The sequence below is a fragment of the Aristolochia californica genome, unplaced genomic scaffold, assembly GCF_029961685.1.
Source record: "Aristolochia californica isolate CCGP_79_NKW_82.1479 unplaced genomic scaffold, dmAriCali1.0.hap1 SCAF_9, whole genome shotgun sequence".
Taxonomy (NCBI): domain Eukaryota; kingdom Viridiplantae; phylum Streptophyta; class Magnoliopsida; order Piperales; family Aristolochiaceae; genus Aristolochia; species Aristolochia californica.
This window is the reverse complement of record NW_027182290.1, coordinates 4,215,645-4,236,433: the sequence shown is the minus strand read 5'-3', so window position 1 is coordinate 4,236,433 and position 20,789 is coordinate 4,215,645. Positions and strand designations below refer to the sequence as shown.

Below are 20,789 nucleotides of genomic sequence, written 5' to 3'. Positions count from 1 at the left end.
TTGTAGTAGGCCCAATTTATGGGACAACCATCAAAATGTAATATTAATTTTTTTTAGTGTGCCCAAACATTAAAATAAAAATATTAAATAATAAATATTTAAATATATATTAAACTAAAAAAAATTAAAGTTAAATGAAAATAACCAGTGTGACTCTCATGTGAGGCATGGTGGGTTGTCTTCCCGCCTGAGTTCTCTACTGTTGGGAGGAAGGTGAAATGCCAACCAGACTAACCAAGTATTCTATTTAGTGAAGAATCTAATTCTGATTGAAAAAGAAAACAAAATAATTGTTTTTTTTAAAAGAAGAAGATCGATTTTCTGATTTAAATGGTTTATCTTCTAATTAAATTCAATTTCTATCCATGATTTATCTATTTTGGGTTTAGTATTTCAATTAAATTTCATCTTCACTGTTTAATCAAATGTATAGATATTACAGTGATTTTTTTACCTTTTTATGCTTATTATTTAATTATTATTACTATTGTTATTTTAAGAATATTAAATACCAGTACTTTAGCTCTTCCACTAGATTCTCTGATCTGATGAAGAAAAAAATCAAATAACTTAATGACCACATCATACATTATAAATCATGTCGAATAGAGATATTACATATTAGTGGTTGAGGACAGATGCTTACATGAGCATCAACTTTCACTTCTTGCTTCCTGGTTCCGGACCTCAGTGAAGTAGGCAGTTATTGCCTTCAGTTTGCCATTTAAGAAGTTTTTCTCTACCTGAAATCAGAAATCCTTCAGTGCCTTTATCATAAAGAGTTTACTTAAATGATAAAGTACATTGAACATTACAGCAATTTTCAGTTGATCTCTGATAAACTAATACTTTTGTGTCATTTAATTTACAAGCAATCATGTTCACAATATATATATATTGCAAGAATATGGCTGATCCAATACGAAAAGTCATTTGGTGCGAAACATGAGAAATGGCTATCTCAACAGTCCGATCATGATCGCCCACATTGTAAATCAGACGGCTGAGATAACCGTTTCACATGTTTTGCACCAAATGGTTTTTCGTATTGGATCAACCCTCATGATTAGAAAGCACAAAAGTGGAACTGATAGATCCATTTAGAAAATGGCAAGAACGCCACCATATACATCACTTACTGCAGTGATCAAATAACATGGGCGTCAGCTGTATTGATCTCATGGCCCTCAGCAAGAACTTTAGGTACTTGTGAACCAGAGTTCTTCAAAGTATTTTTTTTTTTCCAATAAGATAGCCAGACATATTACAGCGGAAAAGCAAAATATTCTAAATCAGTGCAAATAATACCTCTAGGGCCCAATGAGGGTGTTCAAGCAAAGCAATCTCTGCTAACTGGTTTACATCAATATTACGTGGAAGAAACATGACTATCCTTGGAGCAATTTCCTTTGCAATCTTGAAAAGAAAATACCTGGACCAAAAAAAAAAAATTCAGGAATGCCTAACACCCTAAAAGATCCAAGAAAGATGCTTTCTTAGGAATTAAGTTCATATAGGAGGAGGACAGACCCATCATGAGGCTTAAGCATTGTCCGAATATCGTAAGTCTTCACTTTGGCATAGTCCGGACCACCCCAAGGAGGTGACAAGAAAACAGTATCACCCTGCATAAACATGCATGATTAAACATTCTTCTTCAATTCAATTAAGTACAATGTGAAAAGATATAAAAAGAAGAAGAGAAAAGGAAGAAAGAAGAAAAAGAGTGCGCTGAATTGCACTCGTTGGGGGAAAAGAATTCAACCCCCTTCTTTTTTATTTCTTAAGTGACTTAATAACCATTTACATAAATACTCTTCATGACTCGTGTCTCTCTATCTAATTACACATCAGAATAATATACAATCTGGACAACAGGCTCCTATCAATAACCCACTCTTTCTGTCACTCCTACAAGCTCATACAGTGTGGTAGAGACACCAGTATACCACCGATCACCCGAGTGTATACTCGGAGGCATAGAGCCCCACCAGGACACACCACTTGTGGTTGGGAGATTATCCACTTTTATGAAGTCTTTTTATTTTTTATTTTTTATTTATTTTCCACTTATTTACGAGATAAACTTTATCTCTTGTTTGGAATTTGAATTTAGAGTTTTGATTATTAATAAGTGTAATCGGGATTAGGGACAGTTTTTGATAATGAACGAAATTTCTTGTTTCTTGCCTCCTTCCCGTTCTTCTTCTTCTTAGCTTTTCTCTTCCTCTTTGTCCAAATTTCTCCCTTGTCTACCAGATTTCTGCAATGGATCCCATCTTCTTCCCATAAGTACGTTTAATTAAAACCAATTAACCATTCCCCATCACAGTGTCTATAAAATGACCAAAATGATCTAGAGGATATTTAACATATAAGAACAAGAGTAGGTTTAAATAAATGTTACAAGAATGTTCAAGTTTTTTTGTTTCACTTTTTTATGATAGCCAGAAATTAAAACTTCACAGAGAATATAAGTGAAAAAAGCATAGAGGACATGTAACTTTATGTCAAATATATCTAATCAAAGACATAGAAAGAAGCCTAATTGCATTAAATTGAAGCAGGTGTCTTGTGTCTTGTGTCAAGTGTCCTAACCTGAGATATTTATTGTCAACCCAAAAATTTTCAAGTAATCAATTTAGATGGAAGAACCGAGATGGTATCCCTCACCTTCAATTTGGGTGACAACTGGAAAAAGTCCCCGCTGATGAAATCTATGCGGTCAACAACTCCATAAACAGTTGCATTATGCTGCGCATAAGCAATTTTTTGTGGATTGATGTCAATTGCAATAACGTGATTTTTCCTGAAATTTTCAACAAACAAAAGTGGTTAAATCTATGTCTTTTTTAGATAAAAGAGAACTACTTACCAATAACTAGTTGTAGATTGGACCAGAAAAAAATTACAGTAATTGGAAAAAATCATCAGATAAATAAATAGGTAGCTGGATTGCAGGCATCTAAGGCTCCAATTACCTACATACTACATTTCATGATATGCACACTACCTCATGATTAACACTTCTATAACCAGCAGATTGCCCATCATAGATTAGAGAGTGAAAAATATATATATGTGGACTCAACTCCATGGTCTCAGGGAGGGTTTCTAGCGTGAGACCTTGGGTTCAAGCTTACCTAGGTATGGGTTTCAACATTCTATTTCTCTGTTCTACATTCTTTTCCTTGAATTATTTCTCTCAGTTCTACATCTCTTCCCATGTGTTCATGGCTGATGTCCATTTTTTATATTTTTTTACTTTTAATTTTTTTTTTTTATGAAAAAATGGAGGTTATGGCATTGCTGTAAATATAATGAAGAAAGAGGCTATCTGCTAATCCATGACTTTTGAAAAGGAGATTTGTTGGTGTGGCCAACCTGTGACCAGCCTCCTCTCTCTTTCTACATATATAGACAGATAACTAAAATCTGGATTTAAAATTAAGGGTTCAACTCTATCCACAGTCCTGATCAAATCAGCCAGCAGAGTACAACAAATTTTAATTTTTTCAGGATTTAAAAATGAAAATAAACAGTAACATGAATGTTTGTCATGATTAAAATAAACATGAATGGAATGCATAATAAGGAACCATTCAGAAAAAAGTAGCAAAAGAACAGTAACAATTAGACTACAAAAAGTGCAAACAACCTAGCAAACTGGATCACATTTCCACCGACTCCTGTGAAGCAATCAATTATAATGCCACTACTGCACCGAGTTGCATGATGCCTTGCAATAGACTCTGGGGTGACAGAAAACCATCCTTCTTCATCCATTTTTATGCCTTCATCAAATCTTGAAAAGAGGAGGTATCTCTGACACCAATATTTAACAATATCAGCTGTCAATCCTTCCAAATGTGGCTCTGACAAAACTTCTGCAAAGCATTCAATATATTTAAATAAAAACAACCAATTAGAGAATCAGGAGTTGGGCCCAATAAGACCAACTCGTATACACAACATAATGGCATTGATGTGACAATGCAAGTCCGTGAATATGATGCCTAAAATAACAGATCTTTCCTACAGCATAAGATGAGGAAACAACTTCGAACTGCCCTCGTTCAACTGACTGTTTATGCAGTTGCATGTTCAAAACCCTAAGCAAAAGAACATGAAAACAAAAAAAAGGGCATGATCTCTCTCTCTCTCTCAATATTTTTCCAATTGAAAAGCCAAGGAGGCCATTTGACCTTAAAAAGGCAATCTCAGTAGCTCTCCAGGCAAAAACAATTCTTTTTAGTGGTGAATGAATTTATTAAAAGAGCAAAAGAATACAAGGAAGAGAGGGCAAGAGCCAACACCCAAAGATTGAATGCAAGAAATTAAAGGGGCACCCAATGACCAAGAACAAGGAGCCTACAACTAGCACCGTCTTTCTCTGTAATTGAACAAAAAAAAAAAAAAAAGGAAAAAATAGGTTAACTGTAAAGTGTAAATTTGTTTCTTGATAATGCAAAACATACCTTTGTGCCCATCAGATTTATACTTTCTTTGAGATCTTTTCTTTTGTTTTTTTTTCCTTTTTAGAGCAGTAAGGTCATGATGATCGTCCAGAACTTCCATGTTAGGATCACTTCTCCAGTACTTTTCACAACTGGTTCCCCTAAAATGAAGCATTAAAACTATCATTAGAACAGTTGCAAGGAAGGAAAATATAACACTCGTATTCATATTATTATTACAGAAATAAAAAAGAACTGTAATGAAAATAGTAATAAAAGTAATAATAATAGATTAAAGAATAAAAACAACACTTTTGGGATGGTTTAAAATATCCAGCAAAGGCATACTTAGAGCAACAGCAAGAAAAACCATAGCAAGATCAGGTGATGGATGGGGAAGAAGAAGAGAAGGTAAAAAATGAAAAGACAGCTAAGCAAAATGGTAAGATATCTTCTATTTTAATAAAATTCTCATCTTTCGAAAAAAAAAAAAGACAAGTTGGCACATCTGCTGAAACACTAGAAAATGATGACATAACAATGAATCAAGTGTATGATAGCCAGAATGGCAGAAAACTTATGTAGTCATGACAAAGAAGTTGGGAGCTGAACAAGGTTATGGAGATGACAGTGACTAATTTATCAAGTGATTATTCTAACACAATAGATCAGCTCGTACCCATTTGGTAGTGGATCCTCCAGTTCCTCAACCTCCTTGACATTTGATTGTGAGTCCTCCATTTCATCTTTTTTAGAGTTCGTAATTGCTAGTTCAGGGTCATTTCTCCAAACTTCTTCAAAACCTAATTGATTGACTATAGTTTGCAAACTGCCATCAGAGTATGAGCAGATATAAGATAAGAGTTCAACAGAAAAAGGATCAGCAAAGGAGGGAAACATTCAGATTTAATGAAAACCAATATGATTTTCCATGCCGACCTGTCAATGTTATCCTGAATATCATAAAACGGAGCAGGATTAATATCCGCATCCTTATCATCAGAATTCTCAGTCCTCTCTTCTACTCCAGCAGAGCATTCCATGCCCGAAGGAGGATTCCATGTTGACTCTTGTGTTTTGGAATTGTAATAGTAGTACCTCATGTAGTAATCATCCCAAGCTACTTCCCAATCTCCCAAACCATTATCGCAGTTAGAGACATCAAACTGATCTGAAATGCATGCAAACTGTTTAGCTCTTTCACAAAGAAAAACTTCTTTGACTCCCATATTACATTTGCCACCAACTGAATCTTCAAAACATTCAACCACTTCTGATTTTCTACCAATTTTTTCTTGATCATATTCAAGATTTGCATCCAGAAAAGTACTTTCAGGATCAATTTCTGCAGTAATTTCCACATTAATATTTGAAACAATCTGTTCATGGCCAGTTATGGTCTTTCTCGATGCACCTTTTCTTTTTCCTTTTGTCAAGGAAGTGTTTTTCTGCAATACAAATTTGAAAATAGCAAGAAAGCGTTACCTTGACATGAATCAGGATGAAACACTCAATGAAAGCATTCACTCAAAAACAACCCTTTATATGGTTGTAATATCCTAACAAGTTGACCCTATTCCACATGGAAAAGTCAAAAGAAACAAAGCTAAACTTGCCTTCCTGTTTGTGATGAATGACATTGGGAGCCCAAGTGCACTCATCTGTTCAGCTAACTCCATGTCATCCAAAGAGAGACAACAACCTGTCAGATCATAAACATTAATGTCAGATTTTAGACAACCTAAGAATCTAACATGAATTTGGACTCCATGTCCTCCAAAGAGAGACAACAACCTGTCGGATCATAAACATGAATGTCAGATTTTAGCCAACGTAAGAATCTAACATGAATTTGGAGGTCAAAATAGAAATTTTTAGACATAAAAAGGTATCAATCATTTCAAGTTATAGTTGTCTCAAGAGTACTTGGAACCCAAGTGCACTCCACATCTCAAGCTAGTTGTCTCAGAGTGGAAATTTTTGTGGGGAGGAGAATAGACCCACATTTTTTAGACTTTAAAACTGAAGAAACTCTATGCTTTTAAGTTGGGAAGAGGTTTCTTACTTCAGCTAGTCATTTCCAAAAGAACTGGTCTAACTTTAATATGATAATTATTGGAATTTGCAGGAAGAAAAAGATTTGGAGCTTACAAATCCTTCTCCTCTATTTATAATTAAAATCCTTTAAAAATTACATCTATGTCCCTGCAACCTCTAAACCTTGGAATCTGATTTCTAAGGGAAAACACTTTCATGGTTAACAAGTAAAATCTAATAATTCTTTCCAAACTCCCCCTCAAGCTGATGCATACAACTTCAGCTTGTTATAAAATTTGTCTCATAGACCCCATAAGCATAAAAAAAAAGAGAAACATAAATCGTTCTTCAACAAAAAATTGGTCTTCAAACAATCTTTGGTCACTTTGGCTTCAAAAACTTCACAATTTGTAATTTTTGTGGTATTCAACTTTAGGATCAGCTTCACACATTTATACTCTTTCTCCCTCTCAAGCTGAGGAGAACATGGCAATGATCCCAACTTGAATATGAAAAAGAATTGCAACAATCATTTCTCCTATATCTCCACCTGAACAACAAACCATCTCCAGATGTCCATAGCAGAGAAAGACTCTCACTACCCTAACTAGGGCTAACCCACAAAGGATAAAGAAATATAAGTGACAAAAAAAGAAAATTCAAAACCAACATAAATGATTTCAAACACAAAATAGTGGTAACAATCTCTATGCAAGAAAAACCAATCACTAGAGAATGACAATAGAAAAACCATTTAAGTGCAATAACAAAAATACCCATATATAACAAAATAAGAAACCCAAGGAACTATAACAAAGGGGTTCTCTAATATTTCTATGAGCTCCTGGTAGTGATCCTCTGATATTTGAACATGTCTGGAATCAATTAAATCACCTAATCATGTCTAACTTCAGCTTTTGATTCCTTGGGACAGTCACTCCTATTTCTTTCCATGATCTAGAAAAGCATATGACATGGCAACGATTGATGCAGCAAATTCTGGGGCATCAATGACCAGCACGTTACTGTGTGTTTCCAATAAAAAGATAATATCAGCTTTTTAATTAATAAGACCATTAACCAAGCAAACAGCAATGAACAAACAAATCCAGCTCAAACAGAAGGGTGAAGAGTCCAGCAAAGTCTACTGCTATTGCAACAGAGTTGGCTAATACTTGTTCCAACATATAAAGATCCAAGATTCGGCAGAATTCCACCAAATTCAGTAAAGAGCCACCCAGAAGAAAAAACCTACAGTGAGCAGTAACAAAAGACAGGACAAGGAGATTGCAAAAGAGTGTGCTGTCTCTGTTCTGGATATGTTGCATTAAAGAAACAGAGACAAAGCATAAAAGCACCTCAAGCAGATTCCCTAGTAGCATTCTCTAATGAGCTATCTGCAGGTGCTACAAGGAAATACTAGAGGCTGTTTGGCCTATTACTTCAGATAAGCCTAACCAAGCAGCATCCGAACTGATTTGTGTGATCAAGTTCATGACTTCCTTCTATTGCAGACTCATCATCAAAAATCTCACAACGAAGTGCTTCACCCGCTGGCAGTTTGACATTATATTACCTTTTGGCTGTAACAATGACTTGAGCTATTCATGTTAGGGGACTCCCTCCAGGTTTGTGGCAACAGTACAAGGAGTTCAGACAAGAAGAATATCAAAAGCAATTGCCATGGCAACAGCTGGTACTCCAAAATCCCAGCCCAGCCAACATTCATATATCCAGATCAAAATACTCGAAGAATTCAGCAACATCATCTTACACACACCTGTACCAGGCACTTGAGATGCCACTTGAGATCCTTTTATCAGCCACAGGAGCTGCATCTTGAAATTTTACAATCTCCTCAAGTGTCTATGAAAATAAAACCATTTGCATACAATTTTCTGGGAACTACCTCTAAATCAGCAAGAACGAGTCACCTCTTCCTGTTAAAAGTTCATGGAATGACATAATTCCAGGGACTACTTCAGAACAGCTGGATATCCACTTAGAATCAGCAACAGGTACACAATTTTTTTTTTTATTTTGAAAAAGACAGGTACACAATTGCTTATGTAGTTATAACCAGATCAAGGAAAACCAGGCCACTTCAGATAATATCTTATGCTAGACCAACTTTTCAACCATAAAAGCAGCAAGAAATAGAAACGGCAGAGTGAGACGCAGAAGTGGCCAATCTCTTAGTGACCTCGAACTAACCAAAATACAGATCCAATTTATCTGTTGTCCAGGAGTTTGGCCTTGATCACCAGGATCCTATGACTATGAAATGTAATAACCAGGCAGCAATCTTCATTGCAAATAATTCAGTCTTTCATGAAAGAACAAAACATATAGAGGAATATTGTCACTTCATCCGAGATGCAGTAATGAAGAAAGAAGTAACTAGTCCGTATGTTCGGTCTGGTGATCAACTCAGCGATATCCTAACTAAAGCATTGGGAAAGCGCGAATTCCTGAACTTCTACAGCAATCTGGGATAGTTCGACATATACTCTCCAGCTTGAAGGGGAGTGTTGAAAACCAAGAACATGGGCATTTTGGTCATTTTACCTTGTCGTTATTTATATTTCTTGATGTAATCTTATTCTCTATGTCAAACTATGTCTATGGAAAAAATTTCATGTAAAGGGGACACTTAGAATAGGAGATATAGAGAATTAGGGTTTTCACTTAAAGTAGAGGCAATGTTGTAAATTGACCTCACCTGCTCAACCCTAAATCTATAAATAGAAGCTGGAGGAAGTCCAGCCACGAATTTTCAGTATTCTTTTCTCAATTTCTCTTCTCCAAGCTCTCTCCTTCTCATTCTCTCTCTTCAACCTTTCTTCTTCTTACTTACACTTACATTTTCAACTTTTTTTTCATGCTTGAATTTTCTTAAATTTTATTGTTTCATTTCATTCTCTCTTTGGATCTCCCCCAGGGAGCTTTTTGTGTATCTTTACAAGATAATAAAATCTCATTTCTCACTGGTTTCAAAAAAAAAAAAAAAAGAAGTTAACTAATCAGTGAATAAAGAAAGAACCAAAAAAAATAAAAAATAACGAAAAATGCATTTTAAAGTTACGTCCAAAACCTTCCCAAAATTAGGAGGCATTTTGCCAACTAATAACCATTTTTTTCTAACATTAACCTACGTAGGATTCCTCCCACTAACACTCTCCTCTCACATTAAAGATTAAACAAATGAACAACGGGCCTAAGACATTACAACACAAATAAGGAAATCTAAACGGGAGCCTAATAGAAAAACCAACTTGACTTCAATACTATGTTGAAGTTGGATCCAGGTTCATCCTAAAATAACTAGCCAAAGTTAGAAAGTCTTTTTCCCAACTAATAACCAGATTTTTTTTTTGAAAGTCATATATGTAGGATAACTTTCATTCACAATGTATATTCTAACAATTGAAGCATTCATTCAAGTGTAGTGAAGAGAAAGCTTGCCATTGCTAACAAGACCATTATTTGACGTGATAGCTCCAAGATCATGAAAACTCTGCACATAAAAAAAGCAAACACATTTATGACATATCATTAGAATAGAATTAAGAAAACATAATCATCCATAGTAAGTGTAAAGAAATAAGGATTAAGGAGGATTGAGAGAGGAACGAGAAAAGGAAAGAGGAGAAAGAATTCAGAAAGAGAGGAAATTAGGAGAGCCCTCCTTGAAAATCATGCACGACCTCCCAGGTCTTTACAACTTAAGTGAAAAAGGTGTAGAAGTACATAAATGCTCTCTATACACTTACATGCCAATAACTTAATGACAGCGGCTAGCCAATACACCCAAAAGACCGATCTGTTAGGTGCTGAAAGCTTACCGCCTACAAGAGTAGATGGAACCACTCTGACACCCACCCCGCCCATTCTGGAGCCGCCTCTCATGGGATTCGAACGGGGGACGTGGCGTGCCTAGCTCTGATACCATGACAACGGCTAGCCAATACAACCCAACAGACCGATCTGTTAGGTGCGGAAAGCTTACCGCCTACAAGAGTGGATGGAACCACTCTGACACTTAACGCACACTCCTCCAAATTACATGACCTTAAAACAACAAACACAACTACATATCATGATCAAGATGGTGTAATCACTAGGTATTACCGATAACATACAATTACCAAATTACCCCTCATGTCATTTTCTAATATTCCCCCTCAAGCTGGAGCATAGATGTCCTTAACATCCATCTTGTTACAGAAAATTCCAAATTCACGTTTTCACAAGGCATTTGTGAATATATCACCAATTGATCACCAGATCGAACAAATGGGGTAACCATTTCCTTTTTTATCACTGCATCTCGAATGAAGTGACAGTCTCCTTTTATATGTTGTGTTCTCTTTTGAAATATTGGATTCACTGCAACGAATATAGCAGCTTGACTGTCACAATACATGGTCATTGGTTCATCACTTTGTAAATTCAATTCCCAGACCACTGACCTCACCCATATCAACTCACTAACAATATGAGCCGTGGTTTTATACCTAGCTTCAGTGCTAGACCGGGCCACAACATTTTGTTTCTTACACTTCCAACTTATCAAGCTTCCTCCTAAAAACACACAGTAGCCAGTAGTTGACTTTTTATCAAGTCTAGACAAAGTTAGTCTACATTTGAACTTCTAATTTAAGTGATCATGAGGTTTAAAAAATAACCCTTTCTAGGAGCCCCCTTCAAATATATTGATATCCTATGTGCAACTTCAAGATGTATCTTGCGTGAGTGTGATCATGAGGTTTAAAAAATAACCCTTTCTAGGAGCCCCCTTCAAATATCTTAATATCCTATGTGCAACTTCAAGATGTATCTTGCGTAAGTGGTCCATGAACTGACTAAACATACTAAAAACAGACGATATATCCAGACGGGTAACTGTGGCATATCAATTTCCCAACTAGTCTCCAGTACAATGTCTTATCCTTGAGTTCATCACTATACTCATCATGAAAGTTATGACCAACCTCCATAGGGGTCTCCACTAATTTTACCCCTAACAGGCCATACTCCTGTAACATGTCTATTTTCTCTGTGTCAACACGAATTATGTCTTGCTTCTGGCCACCTCAATTCCAAGAAAATATTTCAGAGAACCCAAATCTTTAGTCTATAAATGTTTTAACAAATGTATTGTTACTTGTTCAATGTCTTTTATGTCACTTCCTGATAGAATGATATCATTTACATATACCAGTAGTACAATAATACGTGATTGCCTCTTCATGATAAATAAGGAGTGAACACAGTCGCTCAAGAGAAACCAAAAGACATAACAACGTGGCTAAAGTTCTCAAACCAAGCCCTAGGGCTCCACTCAAGGCCATACACCTTACTAACCCCCCCCTAAGCAACATACCCAAGAGGTTTCCATATAGACTTCTTCTTCAAGATCCCCATACAAGAAGGCATTTTTCATATCCAATTGAAGTAAAGGCAAATTCTGATTCACTGCAACAGATATCAAAATACATACCGAAGTCGGTAGAGCTATTGGTGAGAAGGTTTCAAAAACATCAATCTCGTATGTCTAAGTGTAGCCTTAGGCTACCAATCTGACCTTGTATCACTCAATGAACCCATCAGCTCTATATTTCACAGTGTATACCCAGCGACACTCAACCTCAGTAGCAACAGGAGGCCAATCACATAGTACCCATGTACCTCTATCATATAAGGTCTCCAATCTCAACATCCATAGTTTGCTTCCACTAAAGAGATAAAAAAAAACATCTTGCATAGAGGAAGGAATAGCAAATGCAGACATGGCAAGAACAAATTGTCTATATCAATGAGATGAGGAATCAAGGGATACATGGTTAGACAAAGGATATCTAGTGGACTTGCTTATACCCTTTTCGAAAAGCAATGGGAAGATTCAAATCACTTAACCAGGACTAGCAAGCAAGGAGGATTCTTGAACTGGCGAGAGAGAGGGAACTATAGCATCTTCCCAAATGTTATGTCTTTTGTGATACACCTGTAATGTTTTTTTCTGCATAAACAAATGGTGAGACAAAAGGAGCATCATCTACGAGAGATGGAACAAGTACCACTTCTGGACTAGCCAGTGGTGGAGTAATACTCTTAGTAGTTGAAGAAAAGAAGACATTTTCAAAATTAAGTCACATCCACATATATAAATGTCTTTCTAGAAGAAGTCTACAGATGCAAATGTCTTTCTAGAAGAAGGACAATAGCATGTGTTTCCCTTCTATGTATGTGAATACCTCAAAAAGATACACTTAACTGCACAAAGAGATAGTGTGTCTGTGGAAGAACCAAAGACATGAGAAAAACAAACACATCCAAAGACGCAAGGAGATAGATGATATAACTCAATAGAAGTTATTAAAAACTGAATAGGAATTTTATTTCCAAAAACTACCAAAGGCATTGCATTGATAAAATAACATGTAGTAGCATACAATGAGACTGCATCACCCCAATATGATTTTGGAACATTCATATGAATGAGCACAATATGTGCAATTTCCAATGAGTGACGATTCTTACTCTCATCTAATCCATTTTGTTGAGAAGTAAACACACACGAGGAGTCGTGCATGATGCCATGATTCTGGCAAAACATATCAAATTTATGGTTCATAAATTTAATCTTTGAAATACAGCAAATACTTCAAATTTCTCCAGTATGAGATACACCTAGGTTCATCAACTAAAGTCACCAATGAAAGAAAGAAAATATTTGTAACCAAAAACGCTAGACAAGGGACATGGTTCCCATACATTGGAATGGACAATTTCAAATAAACTACTACTTCATGTATAGCTTGCTGGAAAAGGAGTCTGATAATACTTGTTCAGTTGGCACAAATCGCACTGAAAGGATAAACTAGAAGGAAAATCAAGAAAGAGTTGAACTAGCTTTGTTGGGGATGGATGTCCTAATTGAAGATGCCATTGAAATGGTGTGACTACAACATGAAGAACATGAGAAGAAGATTGGGAGTGATCATCTAGATAATATAGTCCACCTCTCTCACGCACGGAACCAATCGTTCTCCTCCCCATGAGATCCTGAAATACACAATGAAACGGGTAAAAAGTTACAGAGCAGTTCATGGATTTAATAAGATGACTCACGGACAACAGATTAAGTGGAAATTTGGGAACAAATAAAATTGACCGGGGTGACAATGAATATGGAACAAGTGTACCCATATCTTGAACTAATTATACAAAACCATCAGCTAGGGTAACATGCTTAATGAAAGGGGACTTTTTCAAATAAAAAAACAAGGAAGACATACCTGACATATAAGTGGCAACTCCTAAGTCAAGAACCCAAGTAGATGTAGAAAACACGTGTAAGCTAGACAATCCGATCTTGTCAAGGGGGCAGTGAGAAGTGAAGGCTAAGCTACAAATGCTAAGGTAGGGGTGCAGCGACTAATTGTGCCATGTGTTGCAAGTTGTCGCATCTCATCAGCCTGGACCAATATTCATTATGGGCCAAGTAGATGTTTCAGTACTCTCATGAACAAGAGAATTTGCCCATGCTGGTTTACCGAATTTAGCCCCACATTTATCAAAAAAATTATTTGAATGGCCACAATGAACACATTTCATGTCAGGTCTACTATAATCTCTACATCTGCCTCTGCTAATGTCCAAGTCCTAGGCAAGAGTACTTCCCAGGAGGTCACCCATCCTAGAATTATTCTCGCCCAGGCTCGTTTAACTACGAAGTTCTGAGTCAGATACCTAGCCAATACGACCCGAAAAGACTAGCCGTTTAAAGTGCGGAAAGCCAAGTATCTAACTCAGAACACAAACTCTAACAAGAGTGGACGGAACACTCTGACACCCACCCCGCCCATTCTGGAGCCGCTTCTCACGGGATACGAACGCAGGCCGTGGCGTGCCTAGCTCTGATACCATGTCAAAGTCCTAGGCAAGAGTACTTCCCAAGAGGTCACCCATCCTAGAATTACTCTCGCCCAGGCTCGCTTAACTACGAAGTTTTGAGTCAAATACCTAACCAATACAACCCGAAAAGACTAGCCGTTTAAGGTGCGGAAAGCCAAGTATCTAACTCAGAACACAAACTCTAACAAGAGTAGACGGAACCACTCCGACACCCACCCCACCCATTCTGGAGCCGCTTCTCACGGGATACGAACATGGGCCGTGGCGTGCCTAGCTCTGATACCATGTCAAAGTCCTAAGCAAGAGTACTTCCCAGGAGGTCACCCATCCTAGAATTACTCTCGCCCAGGCTCGCTTAACTACGAAGTTCTGAGTCAGATACCTAGCCAATACAACCCGAAAAGACTAGCCGTTTAAAGTGCGGAAAGCCAAGTATCTAACTCAGAACACAAACTCTAACAAGAGTGGACGGAACCACTCTGACAGCTAAGACCATCCATACTCTGCCTCTAGTACCTCCACCTCCACCTCTGACTAATTCTGGGATACCCAAAGTATGGAGGGCAGATACATTAACACTCTTAATATCTTTCCCCTGAGATATAATAGTAGTCTCTGCACGCATGATTATGTTAAACGCAATGGATAGAGACGTAATATCATCCAAGGCTAAGAGTTGTGCCCTAACAGCATCAAACTTTGATCCCAAGCCATCCAAAAATTTTGCCACACGTAATTGTGCCTATTGTTTTCTTAGTTCCCCCACATTAGTAGTGAAGGGATGAAAGATACTTATCTCCTGCAGTACACCCAATAGTTTACTGTAGTATAGCGTAAAAGATCTCTCACCTCTCTTGATACTGAATAGTTTAGCATACAATTCGTAGACTCAGGACAGATTGCTCTCTTGAGCATATAGAGCTTCTAGAGACACCCATATCTTCTTCGTAGTCTCACAATTCATAATTTGATTCCTCAGATTGGAACATATGTTGTTGATTAGCGTCATAATTGACTATCTTTTGCTTCCCAATCATCATTCAAGGGAAAGGGTAGATCTGCCCTAATAAACTTGAATTCCTCTTTGTATTAAGATATATCTGAATTGATTTGACCAATTGAAATAATTTTGACCATTTAGTCTCTTAGATGTAGTCAGAATCGTACTTTTCACTCAGAGCTTCCAGATTTTTTTAAAGGGGGTGATAATCTCACCAGAATCAGCCATTGGAATCAAATACTACTCATTTCAATCACAATTTCACTTCACTACACAATTACACCTGCACCAACTAGGTATGTCCCACCTCAAAAATTATGGTTAGGTCAAACAATCCAATTTGCACCAACCACAAAAGTAAGATATGTGCAAAATATGCAATCAAGTCAACATAAGCCACAAAACACCACAATAAGGGCTAACGTCGGCCTATTGAAAAATGATGCAAGCAAGGAGGCAATAAATAGGGGTGCACATAAAGCAAAATGGGTAAATCCCAATCCACTAAACTCTCATGGGCAGTAGTTCGGCATAAAACTGCTAATCTGCAGTCGGAGTCATCAATCATAGGGTTATGGCAGGAAAACACAAAAAATCAGATTTTTACTAACCAGACAGCCCAAACAATGAAAAGCCCTTTCCTATGGGGCCGCTGACTTCAATGGAGGAGACAGAGAGCCTTCACAACCTTGTAATCTAGATTGATTGCTCTAATATCAAGTAAAGAAATAACGATTAAGGAGGATTGAGAGAGGAATGAGAAAAGGAGAGGAGAAAGAATTCAATAAGAGAGCAAATTGGGACAGCTCTCCTTGGAAGTCATGCACAACCTCCCAGGTTTTATAACTTAAAGTGAAAAGGTGTAAAAGTACATAAATGTCCTCTATACACTTACATGTCCATAACTTAACACATACACCTCCAAATTACATGAAATTAAACTATACACATCTACATATCCTAATCAAGATGGTGTCATCACTAGGCATTACAGACAGTGTAAAGTTACCAAATGACCCCTCGTGTCATTCTCTAACAGGAAGAATAACAAAACTTGAAGGAAACAGAACTTCCAAAACCATTCTGTTTACCAATTTTTCATGTCACCACACGATCAATATTCTAACAATGTTAGACAACCTACATTATTGCCCATGGAGTTGAGGAAATAAATAATACTATCTCATTAAAAAGAAAGAACAAAATAAAGAGTAGATCAGTCGAGTGGGAGGGCATTGCCAACGACTAGGTGAATCCACAAGACTGTTGGTGCTTCTCTGCATGTGAGTGCAAGTGATGGGCAACAAATGGTAGATATCAACAATCACATGAAAAATACATCAGGAAACATTCAAGGAGAATTTTCTTCCAAGCAGACCAGCCAACAGCCGAATCACCCTCCACCATCAGTGGACAAGAAAAATGATCAATAAAAATCCTGAGACCCTAGAGAAGGGATCCATCATGGACTCAAAAGTCTCTGAAGAAGAGAAAGGAGATACTAGCGACATGTCCCGAACAATACAACCACTGACAGTTGGCCTCAGGTTGAAAAGCAAACTGCTCTCAAAGTTTGGGCATGAGCGAGGGATATGGCAGCATAAAGACCATGTTGTGGGTTGAATAATTATGCGATTTGAGGATGCTGAAATATGCTGGTCTGTGGAACAGAGGCAGTATAATCATTATGCTGGATTCAGATTAATTTGACAAGGTTGTGAGCTATGCCAGATGCTGGAGGACCCACTGACTCAGAAAAGATTACCATGAAAGTTCAATGATGCACACTCTCCCCCCACCAGTTGAGAGATCAACTCCCTCAGAAATGCACTGATTTCTTTCTTTCCATATGTTCAAGGAGCCAGTAGCAATAGATAATAGCCAAAATAAATTTTACCCACCTTAACCCAAGGAATCATAGACTCATTGGTCTCTCTTAAGCCTCCTAAGGCTAAAGCTTTTATGAGGTTTGCAACTAAAAAAAATAATATCTCAGTCACCAAGTCTACAACAATTAATTGGTATCTTTTTAGCCTTCCTCCAGCTCTATCACTTTTATATGACAAGTTACAGAATCTTCAAAGGTTTTTCCTAATGGATCCCAAGAGTCCCCGGAGTTGGTGGCCCACTCTTCATCCAGCTAGCACTCAATGTTGGCAACTAGTCAACAAGCCTGCAGGCATCTCACCTTAGGAACTCTTATAGTTTACTCCCCTTCCAGATTCCCATTAGCCACAAGCAGCAGTATCCAGCACAAATGCACAATATGCCCCCTTTGTCAAATAGATCACCAATACTTTTTTTTTATAAAGGAAAATTTCATTCAAGACAAAGCCAGAGAAAAACATTACCACAAGCAAACAAGAAGGGGTCCCATTACAAGGAGAGATTTAGAGGTAACCCTTGTTTAGCTAAAGAGACAGCCAAGGAGTTGGCTGATCTCGGTATATGATGCCAAACACAAACAAACTGAGAAGAGTAATTTTATGAAAACTCTGCTCAAAATTTTTAGAGCACCACCAAATTACAACAATAGAGTCACCTTCAATCCACAATCTGCCACCTAGACTTTCTTTGAAGATAAGGAGGCCGAGCCTAAGGTCTTGGAGCTCTGGAGTGGTAGAATCTAAATTGCCTAAGGGGCCAGTGTAGGAGGTAGGACTCCCATTTGCAAGTGTCAAACATTTCCAGAGTGAAATAGGCTCGATGTTGCCACTTAATTGTGCGTAGACCAATTCCAGGCTTTCATACTAGACCATAATAAAGCTTCTCCAGTTCCAATCCCATTATAGTAGCCTTTTATCTTCTGGTGTCATGTACCTAAAGTAGCCGATTCGAAAGTAGATGAGGGTTATGAGAGGCCTAGCCAATTGATAACACATACCTAAATGAATTGGCACGAAGAAAGAATTAAATGAATACAGGAAAGGGTGTCAATGCAAGATCTAACCATCGCAAGTTCTTCAGAAATCCTATATTCCAACTCAAGACCATGGCAACTCTATGTCACACTTATGTCATGCATGGACCCTCCATGCCAAATATAACCAGTTGCTACGAATTCAGTCAGCAATCATCATCATCACTATCATCATTGTCATTGTTGGCATCAATGTCGCCCTCATCAATAATGACAACAAAAAAAATAATAATAATAGGGCAGTAATAATAATTATAGGATGCAGACTCATCTTCATGTACCATTTTAGATCCTTTTCCATTTTCTCTTAGTAAAGCAAGACCTTCTTTTGACTTCTCAAAATTCAATTTTACACTCGACATTGAAAAAGAAACCATAAAATTTGCCATATTTAAGACATATAAGAAGAAACTACGGTACAAATAAGAAAAGACTTACTGGAGCTTCTACATCCAGGTGATCCACTTGGGATAAGACAGATGGCACCGCCGGCACTCCCAGCAAAGCATTATCCCTGTTAAGTAGACGAGACGAAAGACCAGTACATTAGAGCAAAAAAGTCCAGACCTCAATTTCTCAATATGTAATTCAATATTTTCAAGCTACTCAAGACTTCGTGGACATCAATCCCCGAGCTCCTTATTGTTCGTGAAACAATATTGCACACAGTAGGCCAACCACAAATTAAACTTACAGGTGAACAGTAAAAAGTTTTCCTTTTTGCGTAAGAAAAAAGCAAGGAGAAGAATGACATGGATATGAAACTCTCACATTAGAAAAACTTCCGTAATTTTGAATAGTGAACCCAACGCCTTAATAGCAGGAGTTTCCTCTTGGATTTCGGTCTCGGCAGCCATCTGAGAATCGAAAAGCAAATCGATGACCAGTATGAAGGCAGACGGGCGATGTTTTGTCTTCTCCCTTCTTTAGCTGTTCGGCTGGGGTGGGTGCAAGGTATTTGAATGCCAGAACCAGAATCACCGGACACAAGTCGCGCCATTGACCATCGTCACTTTAAAGTCCAACATGTGTCGAAATAGCCACAATGCCCTTCATTTAACTGTTCAAGTGGAATGAATTCCCCCGCATTACTTAGGGGGGGTTAGTCCACAATGAAGTGAAATAAATTCCCCCTACATTACTTAGTTCATCCCATTTATGGTGTTAGTCCAGAATGACTTTGACTTGAAGTAAGATAACACCATTTCATCTCCTCAGGCAAAAACGACGGAATTCTGTTTCCGCCCTTTTTTTCAAGTCATCCAATTACCACGAACGACGGCGTCGCTTCTTCCCCCCCCCCCCCCTCGAAACTAAAAAATCACGCTCATTTCCTTTCTCCTCTCCTCTCGCTCAGCCTTTGTCTCTGGACGAAAATTTTCGCCCGACATCGTCTCTGCTCCTCTCGCTCGGCTCTCGTCTGCTCCTCTCGCTCGGCGCTCGTCTTCGTTCTCTGCTCCCTCTCTCTTGTTATCTCTCGTTTTCGCCCCATCTCCCTCTCTCGTCTCTTTCTCTCTCAGCCTTTCTCTTCCCTCTCCCTCTCTCTTTTCCCTCTAGGCCTCCATCTCTTTTCACTCTCGGCCTCCCTCTTCCTTCTCGTTCTCGCTCTTCTGTTTCCTCCTCCCCCGATTTCCTTTGATTTAACCTATTCCGGTTTCGATATCCTTCGATTTCCTTCAATCTTCTTCGATTTTTGACGGTTAGGCGTCAATTTCTTCCATTGGGCTTACATTTCCCCATTCGGCGGTGATTTCCCCCAAATTTCATAAGGTAATCCGAAACCCTAATTTTTTTTTCAACTAATTTAGTTTTTTGTTTGAATTAATTTTAATTTTTGTGCGTAATTTATCTTGATTGTGGCCAAATTAATTCCAATAATATCACATTCATTGAAGCTATTTTTATCTTTCATAAACTTGTGATGAATTTTATTTCTTATACTGTTTATCAGCAAAATCTCTACACCCGTCACAGAAGTGACTTGTTCCGACTCTAAACATAACTCCCCTTTTATTAGTTGGTTTGTTACAGATTTGATTGTGCCCCAATAAATAATTTGGAAGAGTATTGACTAAGAGAACTGTAACGTTTCCCCGTTTGCTTTTAAAATTTTTATAAAATACTAAAAAATGGTTACTGCAACTCCTATCTTAAAACCAGAGTTGGTAAAAAGAAAATTGGTCGGACTCTAAAATCTGAGATTTATATACGAATGGGCATATATCTTGGAGATAACATGGGGATGTAAGAAAGAGTATGTCGATAGGTACATACTCATGAGAGTAAATCTGATGATGATATATATGTAGCAGGTTCAGCTACTACCCTTGGTATGAACCTTTAAAATCTGAGAGTATTGAAAAGGGGGAATTAAAGATCTGGAAAGTAAAATGCCCTGTAGAGAGATGTGCTATGAAGATAATACTCAAAAAAATTTCTTTTCTTCTTTTCTAAG

The 20,789-nt window shown here is 37.6% G+C and overlaps 1 protein-coding gene across 4 annotated transcripts; it reads right to left on the bottom strand.

Annotated features, from left to right (window-relative positions):
- Window positions 1-452: 452 nt before the first annotated feature.
- LOC137941579 (uncharacterized) lies at window positions 453-19,291 on the bottom strand. Of its 4 annotated transcripts, none has more exons than XM_068787049.1 (13): window positions 19,106-19,291; window positions 18,773-18,848; window positions 9,960-10,011; window positions 6,232-6,251; window positions 6,074-6,139; window positions 5,397-5,905; window positions 5,137-5,286; window positions 4,479-4,618; window positions 3,659-3,887; window positions 2,674-2,809; window positions 1,531-1,625; window positions 1,309-1,432; window positions 453-743 (listed from the first exon to the last, which is right to left on the bottom strand). In XM_068787049.1, exons 1-13 carry the CDS (start codon window positions 19,189-19,191, stop codon window positions 654-656), a joined length of 1,773 nt encoding a protein of 590 aa, XP_068643150.1. In that variant the 5' UTR covers window positions 19,192-19,291; the 3' UTR covers window positions 453-653. The 4 variants fall into 4 exon arrangements, with proteins under 4 accessions (XP_068643150.1, XP_068643152.1, XP_068643153.1 ...); XM_068787051.1 differs by having other exon boundaries at window positions 4,479-4,609; XM_068787052.1 differs by lacking the exon at window positions 6,232-6,251 and having other exon boundaries at window positions 5,397-5,628; window positions 5,872-5,905; window positions 6,074-6,159.
- Window positions 19,292-20,789: the final 1,498 nt, after the last annotated feature.